Source organism: Ailuropoda melanoleuca, chromosome 4 (genome assembly GCF_002007445.2).
Source record: "Ailuropoda melanoleuca isolate Jingjing chromosome 4, ASM200744v2, whole genome shotgun sequence".
Taxonomy (NCBI): Eukaryota; Metazoa; Chordata; class Mammalia; order Carnivora; family Ursidae; genus Ailuropoda; species Ailuropoda melanoleuca.
Window position 1 is genome coordinate 65,080,362 of NC_048221.1, and position 12,905 is coordinate 65,093,266.

Here is a 12,905-nt window from a genome sequence, read left to right on the forward strand (position 1 = left end):
CGTGCTCCTAGTTGTTTTTTTTTTTTTTAAATAAATAATTACAATAAAAACTCCTAAAGGAGGTTTGAAATGTCTATCTCAGTTCGTCAATTTCTGAATTTACTCTTCTGCCCAAAAAAGGCCAATTAACCTCTGCTGGAATACTGACAAATCTTTTCTTTGTATTATTCATTTTAACATGAGCCTCTTGCCAGAAAGCTACAGAAGCTTTGGCTACCACCGTTTTGGGTGCATCATCAGTAAACCCATATCGAACAGGGGCTCATTAGTGAAAGGTGCAAATGACAAGATATGGCACATACTTTTGCTCTTTGAGGAGCACTAGTGTTTTGGTTAATAGTGTAACTTAAGACAAAAAAAAAAAACACAAAGAAAGTGAAACAAATTGTTAAGTGGAAATGTAATGACAATTAAAAACAAAACAAACAAAAATAAACTTGCCAGTTTAGTGAGTTAAGGGTTATAGTAAATGCTGTACATTAGAGCAAAATGGAGCCAAGTTTAAATATAAATATAAGGAGAAATGTGAGTGTAGGTGGGATATATCACTGGAGAAAAAAGAACATTTCCCATCAAGTGCTTTTTAGTCCTGAGACCTTTCCCGCCCTCCATGGGCAGCTAAAAGTCACCATGTCCTAGACCCCGAGCCTGCCTAGGCTCCCAGGCTCTCTCCCTTCCACTTGACATAGCCGCCTGCTGGCAAGCTTCCCACCCTGTGCTGTGACCAATGGCCAGTCCATCCGATGGGCAACCTTATGCAAGCCCACCTTAGAAGCAGTTGACTTGCCCCTGCTCCTCAGGGGGAGAGGATTACTCTGAGTCTTTCTAAAAAGGGAACCAAAATAGGAGCAGGTAGAGACAGGCTGGCCATTAAACGTTTACGTTAACAAGACCGGCTGAAGATACGTGCCACTTTCAACCTCCTTCAACTGTTAGGCAGATGCATTTAAACCAAACCTCCCAAGAAATCAAACCACGTGTGTAATGTAGTACAGGGTGCTCAAGGTGGACTCTGTCACTGCACTGGGGGCATAATCTTGTTCCAAAGAGCAAAGCATCACCCACCGAGCACCCAGACTGAGCACCACAGCCAAGCCTTCAAACGAGCACACAGGATTTCCCACTCCAAATTTTAAATTAAAAGCATGCTCAGACCTTTGCTCTTCTTAGCATCCTAATTTCCTAGATTCCCCTGAAAATCATTTGGCCTTTTCTTAAACTCTGAGTGATTGTGAATTTCAAGGAAAGAAGTCCTTTTAACAGGGTTGGTGAAAATAAATGATTAACCAACCAACCATCTCCCCCCATCAAAAACAAAAAGCAATCCAGCCCTGTTTGAAGGAGATTCCTGTAGAGGGTAACGAGTGTGTTCAGGTAAGGCCAGGTCTGCATAACCAAATTTTTCTGTATTTTATTTGTCAGATAAAAGAATGCAAAAGGCAGATTCCACAAACGACTACAAGAATTTCATGCCAAATACATAATGGATCTGAGAACACAGCAATCATTTCATTTAGACTTTTAAAAAATAAACTGAATAAAGAAAGCCATGCAACTACACTTATCTAGAGAAAAGTAAACAGTGAACTGGCAAGTTGGAGGGACATTGATCTAGGGTTACGGGATTTGTATGCAGATCTGAAACATGTTACTTGGGGTTGGGGAGAAGGGTAGGTGACAGAAGAAAGCGGGTGGGGAGGAAGGGGGGAGGGGCGTGGGAAAGGTCTCCTCTGCAAACTAGCTACTAGGCAGTGCTGGTCGAACCCTAGGAAAGCAGCCAGCTGTGGTGCGAGACATACCTCATTAGTAGTGAGCTTGTCCTGGGGTGTCTGTGGGGACATGGTGGGTGTCGGCTGGCTGGAGGATGGGGAGGAGGAGGTGGAGGAAGTGGAGGAGGAATGGCTTTGCTGTAAGAGATCTGGCAAGAGGTGAATGCGACCGGCAAAGCCATTGCTCTCATGATGGCTGGCGCGCTTTTGGTCAACTGTACTCTGTAGAAAAAACAGGCACACTCGTCTCGCTCAAGCGCTGCTGAAATTCCCTATGACCCTACTGATAACTGACTTCAAGTGCTGTGCGACTTTTCAAACTCTGTCAAATTATCAAGGAAAGACCACAGGAAACTGGTCGGAATTGTTCACACTTCCTCACCGAATGCCTCGAATGAGCCAACAGAATTCAAAGTACCTCCTCTGGTGGCCACGGGACTTGAGCATGACTGCCCAACCTGGTTTATCTGCCACACTAGCTGTTGTTACCAAAACCACTCACCTTTATTTTTATTCTTTAAAAATCTTCCTGTCTAAAGTTCTAGAGAGTACCCTGTCGCTTCTTTGAATCCTGGTCTTTTCCACGTTCTTCCCACTTTCCATCCAAATGCATTGCCAATGCATGAAACACACTCAGGAAAAGTCCAAAACACTAGAAAGGCGCCTGTTCTATGTCATGGGAAGCGCATCACTTCTCTGTCTTCTAAGTATTTCATTAAGAGATGAACAGACAGTTGTAAAGCTGAGTGATCCGAACCGAGCACATCGGGGTGGTACACATTTAATATTCAACAAGTGAGGAAACTAACGTTTTAGAACACGCAAGAGAGACCTCCCAACCCTCCTGCTCCACGAGGCCCTCATGTGACTGATGAGGCTCATCGGCTCTTCCACTGCTCCTGCCTAGGGGCTGCTCCTGCTGCAGCACTGCAGACGCTCAGAGCTGGGAGCTCTCTGCACAACCTCCGTGGCTGCTCTGCTCCAGACCGGGCTCTGCCGCCTCGCTCTGCAAGCCTGCTCAAGGGACTCCCTGCGGCTTCTCTACCACTCAGACACAGACCGTGAGAATCAGCGTGGTGCTCGAATGAGGGCTGCCGCAAAACATGCAGAGGAGCAGCAATGTGGGGTGGAAGACTGCTGGCTACCTTCTTGGCATGCAGCACATACCTGCCTCCCTGGCCCCCGACACTCTACCCTCTGGGTCTTGTTAACATGAAAACAGATGATGATGTAGAAACAGCATGAGTGAGTGAATGAGCAAGTGGGTTAATGACTACAGGAGAAGCTCTGCCTCTAACAACAAAGAGAAGACACAGGTACCTGGCGGACGATGAGAGTGCCCTCCTTGGATGGGGTCATGGCTGGCTCACTTTCTACGTCATCATGGACAATCATGGTTTTCACTGATTCTGTTTCACCATTGCTCAAATTCAGAGACGACCTATTGAGACAAAATTCAGAAGTGAAGGGCTATCATTCCATGAGTCGAGGTCATCCTGTTTAGATTCTTCACCTTCCCAAAAGCCTAAGACAAGGTCAGGCTACAGATAGATTTTCCTCAAAAAAAAAAAACCAAATGCTCTTAGCTCTTCCCCTTCAACAAACAACTTTCTGCCAGTATAGTTTGTTTTTGAGCAAAAACACCTAGAATGAATTCTCATGCTTAATGGGGTGAAACCGAACTGAAATTTCCCTTTTGTCATATCCTCAAATTAAAAAGAAAAAATAAAATACACTGGGGTACTGGGGAGAAGCACTGACACACATGTGCACACAAAGGGAAGGGGGAAGAACACGAAGGCTGCCTGCTGCTGAACCCAGGAGAACTCAATCTTAAATGTTCATTCAATCAGGATAGGTTTACAAAAAACCGGTTCTAAAATGGAAAGAAAGTTCAGTGGAGACACTCTCAGCCTCTCTAAAATACACCAAGGACTGACGCTGCTCTGGTGTCCTCTGGTCCAGAGGTGGTTTCCTCCGCCCCTTCTTGTTCTACGTCATCGTCTTCCTCATCTGTTGTCCCTGACTCCTCACTGGATGAGGAGTAGTCTGTCACTTTGTGTGGTGGTCGCACATCTTCCACTGCTCGTAGCTCTTTGGCCAGTGCAGTCAAATCCTAACGCACAGGACAAAAAAGAGAGTAAGACAAAGGGGCATGCGCGGGGGCAGTGGGAAGAAAACAGCAAATCATGAGACATTCTTCATTTTAACTATTGATGAAATAGCCACAACATCCATTTTGTAAAACTATTCTGTATTTACCAGTATCATAAGAAAGTGAACTCTTAAAAAGCTTTTCATAGAAAAGACCAAAAAATATAAAAAGATAGGGGGAAAAATAAAAAGCTAAAGATGTTGTACATAGTTCAAATCTCACAACACTTAAAAAACATAATCTGCTTGGGGCGCCTGGGTGGCTCAGTTGTTAAGCGTCTGCCTTCGGCTCAGGGTGTGATCCCAGGGTCCTGGAATTGAGCCCCGCATCGGGCTCCTCTGCTGGGAGCCTGCTTCTTCCTTTCCCACTTCCCCCACTTATGTTCCTCTCTCGCTGGCTGTCTCTCTCTCTGTTAAATAAATAAATAAACTCTTTAAAAAAAACCACACACATAATCTGCTTATGATAGGCTAATAGTGTTTTTTAAAAACCCTAACATAAAATTCTAGGTCTACAAACATTGTGAGGGAAAATCCTTGGGAGTTCTGCCTATATAACAAAGTCTTCTTTCAAAGAGATTATCCAGAAAGGAAGGTTCTAGTTAAATTGGGCTGACTGAAAGTTTTTCTTTGGTGAACTTATTTTTAACTCCACCTTTTATTTTAACAATTTCAGACCTACAAAAAGTGAAAAAGTGAGTATACTATTCATATCTGACTTCACGGAGTGTTAACAACTTGCCACATTCCTAAGACGGTCCATGCCACAGGAAGTGAGAAAGTAGACGCAGCGTGTGTTGCTGTGGGCAGGAGGTGAGGCACTTCCCTGGCACCACCTGACCCACGTTTTCCTGCAACACTGCCAACAAATACGCACATCAGACAGAAAGGAAATCTACTTTAAAAGACATTATTCAAAAGGAGCTTCATTTCCCATGATTCTTCCATATGGAGCTATTTTTTTTTTTAATTTTTATTATGTTAGTCACCATAGAGGACATCCTTAGTTTTTGATGTAGTGTTCCATGATTCATTATTTGCGTTTAACACCCAGTGCTCATATGGAGCTATTTTAATACTCAATTATCCACATATAATTTTCAAGTGTGATTATTATTTATACTCTACACTTTCATGCAGAAGTCCAAGGTTTCTACTTGGGAATTATATTTGAAAGTAATGCCTTTTTTTTTTTTTTTTTAAAAGCAGGCTATGTAGTCCTTTTTCCTTTTTCTTTTTAGCACTTCCAAAGGAGTTTCCTTCTTCACAGTTAAGAAATTTGCTCTTTTTTAGGGGCGCCTGGGTGGCTCAGTCGTTAAGCGTCTGCCTTTGGCTCAGGGCGTGATCCCAGCGTTACGGGATCGAGCCCCACATCAGGTTCCTCCGCTAAGAGCCTGCTTCTTCCTCTCCCACTCCCCCTGCTTGTGTTCCCTCTCTCGCTGGCTGTCTCTGTCTCTGTCAAACAAATAAATAAAATCTTTAAAAAAAAAAAAAAAAAGAAATTTGCTCTTTTTTGAGCGTGAGCCTCTGAAATAACAGTGTATCGGACCTTCAGTCTTACTATTTCATGATTACAACCGTGACTTTTTAAGAGGTTATTTATAGAAGTTCTATGTAATAATAATAAATATATGCAGCAAATTCTATGTTAAAAAAGATAAAGCAGAAGCTTAGAACTTTTGAATTCTAGAAAAGGCAAGTTGAGGGAGGAAAGGAAATGTAGATGGACTACAAGCTAATAAGCTCAAGAGGCAAGTGGAATGCTGCTCTGCTGCGGCATTTTCCAGAGATGGGGCTTACCACTTCGCCCTTCAGCACAGGAGCAGTTTCATTGAGCCGGAGAGGCCATCAGTGATGAAGAATGCACAGCACAAGGAAGCATGGGAGAAAGAAGGGGAGTGAAGGGAAGGACAGGAATCAATTCAAGCAGGAAATCAAAATTCCAAAAGGCTTACAATCCCACCATGGGCACAGTTACATGATCAGTTAATACAACAAGGATTCAAGGCCAAGTATGAGGGAATCACTCACTCCCAGTACCAAAATGCAGAATTTAAATAATAGGTGAGTTGAAGAAGAAAAATTCACTCTAAAAGCCAGTTTTGCAAATGCCCAATTTATCAGGAACTATGTCAAGATTAATGCTGAGCAAAGAGATAAAAATAAAAAGGCTTTTCTCTCTTTTGTACTTTTTTTAAAAAAATGACTACAACAGTGAGGTGGGGTGTGCACAAATGTGCCTAAGGACATGGCATTCTTTCTAATTCCTCAAATCAGTGTTTGGGAGCAGAGGGCACAGAGAGGACTGCAGGCCTCTTGACTATGTATTTTTAATAGAAAGATCTCACTCAAGCTTAGAATAAGTAAAACTGGTTTTGTATAATTCTTACAGCAGGTTTGAGAGGTCTGAAAACTTCTTTCTTTTCTTCAGGTTTTTTCACTGCATTTTCTAGGCGCTGAGATGGAGAGCCTTCGGATTTGGATGATGCTGTGAAATTCAAGAAAGACAACAAAGGTAGGAACAGATAAACACAAAGAAGTGTGTCACAAATCTGACCTAGTCCACCTAGCCTTTGTTTCTTTCCCCTTCCCTCCCGCCCACTTCTGGTAGCCCCACTCAAGGCAATCTCCACAGGCAGACCTGACTCTGCTTAACATGTATTCACAATACCTTGTTACACTATGTCAATAATATAATAGAGGGAATTTTCATGAGCTTATTATTTTGAGGGTTAAAATAACCAATAATGATGACAGCACTGACGGGAGTCTATATGAAAGAAGTGGGTTCAAATCTCAGCTTGGACATTTAGCTAATCACCTTGGACAAATTACTTAACCTCACTAAATTGCAGTTGCTTTAATTTGTAAAATGGAGACACATTACACCTCTCTCTCTCTCATGAGGTTCTTTTAAGGATTAAATGAGATAATGCACATAAAGTACTCACAGTACTAGGTTTGTGTAAGCTCTCAAAAGTGAACTCTGTTTTATTAAAATTATGGTATCATTAGCACCCTGCCCTGAAACACTGTTTTGTAATATGCAGCTGTGAAAAAACCACAGGCCTTTTTACATGATTGAAAAGGATCTCCAATATACTGATCATATAGCCCAATATAGTTAATGGGGAAAGGGAAAAGCAAAGGTGTCCTACATCTCACTCTGAAGCGCTCCCCAGAGCCACTCTGAGACCCAGGGTGGGACCCAGGCTGGGATCCTGAGTTGCTGGACCCCGAGGAGCTGCCACTGCCAGGCCTGGGCACCAGCTTCTCCACTCTCTCCCACAGCAGCCTGGGCTCAATACTGCTGTTAGAAAAGAAGAGAGAACAGCTAATGCATTATCCCAAGATGTAGTATCAAATTATAAACAGATGCATGATGTGTCCACCAATGTCTTTGAAATATTGATATAATGAGAAAAAATGGCCTACAAACAGCATTCAACATTAAATTTATCAAAAGTTACAATGACATCATTCATGGATTTTATCTCAGATATCCTTTTTTAAATTGTAGTTGACACACGTTACACTAATTTTGGGTATATGAAGTATCTCAGATAAGCTTAAATCAAAAATGTTAAATAATAGGCTACCATTAGCTAGACCCCAAATCTTCCTCATGACTGACAGGAAATGCTACTGTTCAGTCTAAAAGTGTTACTATTCCTGTCACAGCTATAAACTCAGTTTCTTATTATAAAAAATTCCACTTATATAATCACACACAAAATGATGCTATTTCCAGGCTGTTGCTCTCACTGTCCATCAATGCCTTTAAGAGCCAACATTCACGCAGCATACTCCTTTGTATGCACTGAGTTAGAAACGTGACAGAGGGCATGGGCTATGACGGTCCCCAGCCATGGACACACCCCAAGCACAAGTTTTCTAGATCACAGTTAATACACAGGCTCAGTCACAGGAGAATCCCACGGTGCACCCTGATCATTTAAGGGCTAAGAAGGCTCTCTGCAGCTTCTGGTCTGCCATCCATCTTTGTGCTCCAAGTTAGATCAAGGCTCCATGTGCAGAAGGCAAATTTCAGAGGTTCGGTGATGATGAAGTACAAAATAGCCAACACAGTGCTTCCTTCCTTCCCCTAGGATGGCACTGGCCAATGGAAATCACTTGACAGGATGAAAATGTTCTATAGCTGACTGCTAATAACATGGTAGCTGTGCCTGCATGTAGCTACTGAGCACATGAAATGCAACTAGCGTAGCTAAGGAAATCAACTTTAAATTTTATTGAATTTTAATGAAATTAAATTCAAATTTACGTAGCTTCATGTGGCTAACAGCGACTGTATAGTACGCAGTTCTACAACCTAAAAATATTATTTGGTTAATTCACTAGTTTAATACAGACTGTAAGTCAACCGCTGACTTTTCTTTAGTAGCCTGTTTGTGATTTCTGTACTGATCCTAAGCACTTGGGACATCCTTTAGATGATACGCTCCTTCAGATTCCAATTCTCTTAATCTCTCCCCTGCCTTCCCTGCTGTTCCATCCACTTGCTCTTGCAGAGCCAGGGAGTTTTCATTTTAGAAGTGCTAAAATACACAACTGGATTCAGACTCTTTTCACTAAAGACTAGTTTGCAGTTATTCACGATAATGGATTTTCTGGCAGTTTTTCTTTAATAAAGTGACCATCTCTTCACCTCAGTACCATGTTTATGAACATTTTTATGAAAACAAACATGAAGTAATAGGCTGTGCAGTAAACCTGTTCTTAAGCTTCCCTCTTCTCTTACCTGGTGGAGTTTCTTTGACCTGCTTGGCTATTTTGCTGTCCACTGCCTTGCAGCGGGGAATCCCGACGGGACAGAACAGGGGAACGAGACGTTGTCCTCACAGGAACCTTTGGGTAGAAAAACATAGCAATTATATTATCGAAAATATGAGAAGAAAAAAGATCTCCCTACCAAAACATATTTTTAGAACAGTTCTACTTATGTGAACTTTACTATCACTAGTCCCATCTCTGATTCTTCTCTGCCCTCCACTGATTCAATAGGATAGAGAAAATTTAGTCAAAGGCATCAAAGGAGCCAGGACAAACAGCCTTTCTACGCTTCTATAACATTCAAATGATGTTTGGACTGAAGCTTCGTGGCAAGGGACATACAAAGCATTCTGCTGAGATAATGTGAGAATCAGGAAAATAAGCTCAAAGAAATCAAACAATGGTCTACAAATGGAACAGTAGGAAACAAAGACTGGTAGGAAGCAAGAAAATATTCAGAGGAAGCAAATTTCAAGTGGAGGAAAAATAAACGAAATTAAAATGTGCCTTTCATTTAATTTCACCATTAAGTAATTACCAAAACCAAAACAAAACAACAAAAAAATTGAAAAGGAAACCAAAAATCCCTCAATTTAAAAAAGAAAAAAAAATCATTTTTTGGGAATTTTAAATGTAAAATTTTCTTAAAAAACCTTTTTAAGTGGTATTAACCAATTAATAAATTTTGATAATCGTTAATATTGCAAAATAATTTGTAGCTTTTGTACAAACACTTAAGACAACAGCTAAAATACATTTTGATTCTTTTTGTTCTAGGACTATATTCCTCATAGACTTACTCATATATTATTCTGTTATTTTGTGTTTAAGTATAGAGTTAACAACAACCATAAAAAGCTGACTGGCCGCTGGCTGAATATAACTGCATAACTATGGAACTTTCCCCACTGTAAAAGCTCCTTTGAAGTTTCATTGCCCCTTTATTCTGGTGAAATCACCATACCCTTAGTTAAAATAAATAATTTAAAAAAAAAAAAAACAAAAAGGAAAAAAGTAGCACACATCTGTCTTTCTGCTTCTTACCCTTGGAGGCACCTCGTCACTGTCTGATCTAGACCAAGCCTTTTGGGTGGGGTCAGGTACCTCCGACTTAGAGTCAGAACTCTGACTTAGCACCTCACTGCGGGAAGGTGGACATGGGTCCTGAGAGCGAAGATGGTGATGTGCAAATTTGGGAGGAGAAGGGTCACTGAAGGAATGGGATCGCGAGACAGGGGAAACATTGTTCTTGAGAGATGCCAGGTGGGACCACTGTACCTTACAAGAAAACAAAACACAAAACATTCAATGCGTTCTGCATAAAACGCTTTTCCGGTCAGTACCAAATCCAAACCAAGAAGTGGGGGAAGGCAAATGGGGGCAATACAGTCCTAGGTAAGCCAAGCAGTCAAATAGTTACATTTCTAAGTAAAGAAGCAGTCTGAGGAACACACTATATAAAAAAAAGCAAATGTACATTTATAAAAGAAAACTCTTTTAATATCCAGACTAACATTACAGATAGCAGTAAACATGAAGATTAATGAAACAAAACAAAACAAAAAACCCCTCGTAGACCTCTGGTCCTAAAAGGGAAGACAGCGTGCTCCATGTACATCCATGTCAAAGCAGAGTCGACAGGCAGAGAGAGAGAGGGAGGAAAGGAAAATCACAAGACAGACACTGCCATACATGCAGACCTAGCTATCCGTCCTCGTAGCACCTGGCAGCGTAACGTTTCAGAGCAAATAACCACAGAACAACACATTTCATGAGCAAAGACAAACCCCTTGTGTGTTGCCAGACTATGGTAACAACTTAAAAACAGCCAACTTTTCAAATACACCCACGATTTTGCCACTTTCTTCTCCCAAGTCCTAAAACACTCAAACCTTAGAGATCTCCATACATGTTCATAGTAATCATGAAAAAGGAATTTTGGTTTCTTTAGAAATATTCAATACTATCATTCCCGCCGCTGACTGCTACTGGAGTATATGCCTTCTATCTGACAGTTGAAGAAACAGGACAACTACTTGTCACCTGAGTTAACTGGCTGCTTTTTAAATTGGTAAAGCAATCTCTGAAATAATCTGTATTTTCTTTATTGTATTTTATCATTTTAAAATAAGTGTTTAACATTGCAATTTACATAACTCTAGCTATGCTAGCCATAATATCAACACATTTAATGAAAACTAAAAATATCAAATCACAACTGGTTTTACCTTTCCAAATGCAGGATTCAGAGTAGGTCACAGGTCATGATTTCTAGGACTTCTGGGAGAGTGACAAATTCCACTTATTGGTGGAATAATCTCAGAGTGGAATAATCTCAGAGTGCTAAAATGTTTAAAATTTTCAGGGGGAAAAATGTGAAACTGAAAGTGTTATCTATAACTATAATAAAACATGGGCTTTAAAACAGAATCTTAGTCTCCTCAGAGAATGTTTTCATAAGTAGAGGTTTTAGCCCAAAGCAACTTCAGGTAGACGGAGGAAAAGGGAGACTATCTCTAGGCACTACATTAGCTAATTAATATAAAAGTAGCATACATAATTGAGGAATTCCTATTTTTTAAACTGTTAGTGGCCAAACAGATAAAAATTTTCTATTTGCATAAGTTTAACATTCAGAATAAAGATTTTAGTCCTGGACTCTTCATACAAGTGTTGTCATACCTATTCCAGCAGACCCTCTTCCCTTCCCTCTGTCACACTTTCCTCACTCTGCAGCTTGTGGGTCAGCTCTTCAGTAAATCAAGAAACTATTGATCCCATGTAAGTATCTTCTTGCCCCCCCAAAACCCCCCACTCCCACAAACATGCCCTTTGCTTAGGTCTGGTTCTTCTTTTTTTTTCTTTTTTTTTTTTAACAACTTCTCCACACTGGGATTATTTATTGTAAAGCATGTTCAAATCCTCACTTGGATTTGTTTTTCAGAATACCACAGCTACTTCTATCACAAGAATACGAACTTTTGTCCCCTAACATTTGCAAACATCAGTAACAAGTAAACTCAGGCTTAAGATCTTGTTCCCAATATTCTGGATTACACAGCTTCAAGGAGCAAAATATCTAAAAGTCACTTATTTTCAGTAAGAAATTGGGAATCTGTGTTTTAAGGATCTTTCAGATATTTAACGTGGGCTATCCCTGTTGTTACCTTCCTTCTCTGGATAGTACAGAGGGTTCTCTTTCAACCACATGGCACTCAGCCCAGGGGGTTCTCCCTCACCTAGACCAGGCAGAATGCTGTGGCCAACACAGTGAGAGGTCATGACCTTTACCCTGACCTACTTCAGAGGAATGCACACTTAACCTACCACAGCGTATCTTCTTTCGGATCTTAAACCTTTTGAGTATCTAATAAAAGGCCTTTTTCCCAAAAAAATATGCACAGTTGGACAAAACCAAGAAATATTACACGCAATTTCAGGCAGACATTGGTTTTCTAAAGCCCGCTCATGGAACTGGCCAGGAGCCAAGGATCAAAGGTTAAGAAAAGGTTCTGGTTCTCCCTCTATGTATTTATGATACTAACTTTCTAAAACCTAAACTGAAAAATTCATGTATTAAAGAAAGGAAGTACTTGTTTATGAACATCTGAGTTAGGGAAGACAAAAAGAATAAAAGAAGAAATCACTGAATCTAGATATTCCTAATAAGTACAACAAAAATCTTAAAAAAAAAACAACAACAACAACACAAAAACCTTCTTTTCTCTATCAACTGAGGGTATATAGCCTGAACGTTAATCGAAAGTCACTCCGGCTAATCTCTTTTCTTTCCAAATGTGGTAACAAACCAAACTGTAAACATTACAAGCAGGCCCGTGGCCACGTGAGCTATGGTATGAGTCTCCTCGGCCCACAGCCACCTGGCTGTTGCTACCTGTGGCTCAGCTGGTCTCTGCAGGGCAGGATGCACAGACTCGGAGTTGCCATTGGAAAAAGACTCTGATCTGGAAGGCACTGGTGGCTCCAATACTCTGCCTGTCTGCTTAGACTGGGCTTCAGGGGAGCTGTGGTTAGTTTTCCTAAATCTATCTTCCACCTGCATCAGAGAATTAGAAGACATAACTCAGTGTTAGTAGGGAAAAGCAGAGATCCCAAAGAAAGCCTGAAAGTGGAAGGGCCCTAGAAGGAAATTTTCTCTTTTCTCCAACTACAAGGAAAGAGAGGGGT

The 12,905-nt window shown here is 40.9% G+C and overlaps 1 protein-coding gene across 17 annotated transcripts in view; it reads right to left on the reverse strand.

The window, feature by feature from the left end:
- The window catches only part of MAP4K4 (mitogen-activated protein kinase kinase kinase kinase 4), a 186,737-nt gene that overhangs the window by 24,552 nt on the left and 149,280 nt on the right, over positions 1-12,905 (reverse strand). For 3 of the 17 annotated variants that reach the window (XM_034658964.1, XM_034658959.1, XM_034658963.1), the window contains exons 15-23: positions 12,613-12,774; positions 9,762-9,995; positions 8,686-8,792; positions 7,082-7,233; positions 6,314-6,411; positions 5,724-5,732; positions 3,710-3,885; positions 3,090-3,210; positions 1,800-1,991 (exon numbers count right to left, since the gene is read on the reverse strand). In XM_034658964.1, the coding sequence (XP_034514855.1) occupies positions 1,800-1,991; positions 3,090-3,210; positions 3,710-3,885; positions 5,724-5,732; positions 6,314-6,411; positions 7,082-7,233; positions 8,686-8,792; positions 9,762-9,995; positions 12,613-12,774 (1,251 nt within the window). The remainder of the gene's footprint in view (positions 1-1,799; positions 1,992-3,089; positions 3,211-3,709; positions 3,886-5,723; positions 5,733-6,313; positions 6,412-7,081; positions 7,234-8,685; positions 8,793-9,761; positions 9,996-12,612; positions 12,775-12,905) is intronic. The other 14 variants (XM_034658966.1, XM_034658971.1, XM_034658967.1 and 11 more) reach the window with 9 other exon arrangements.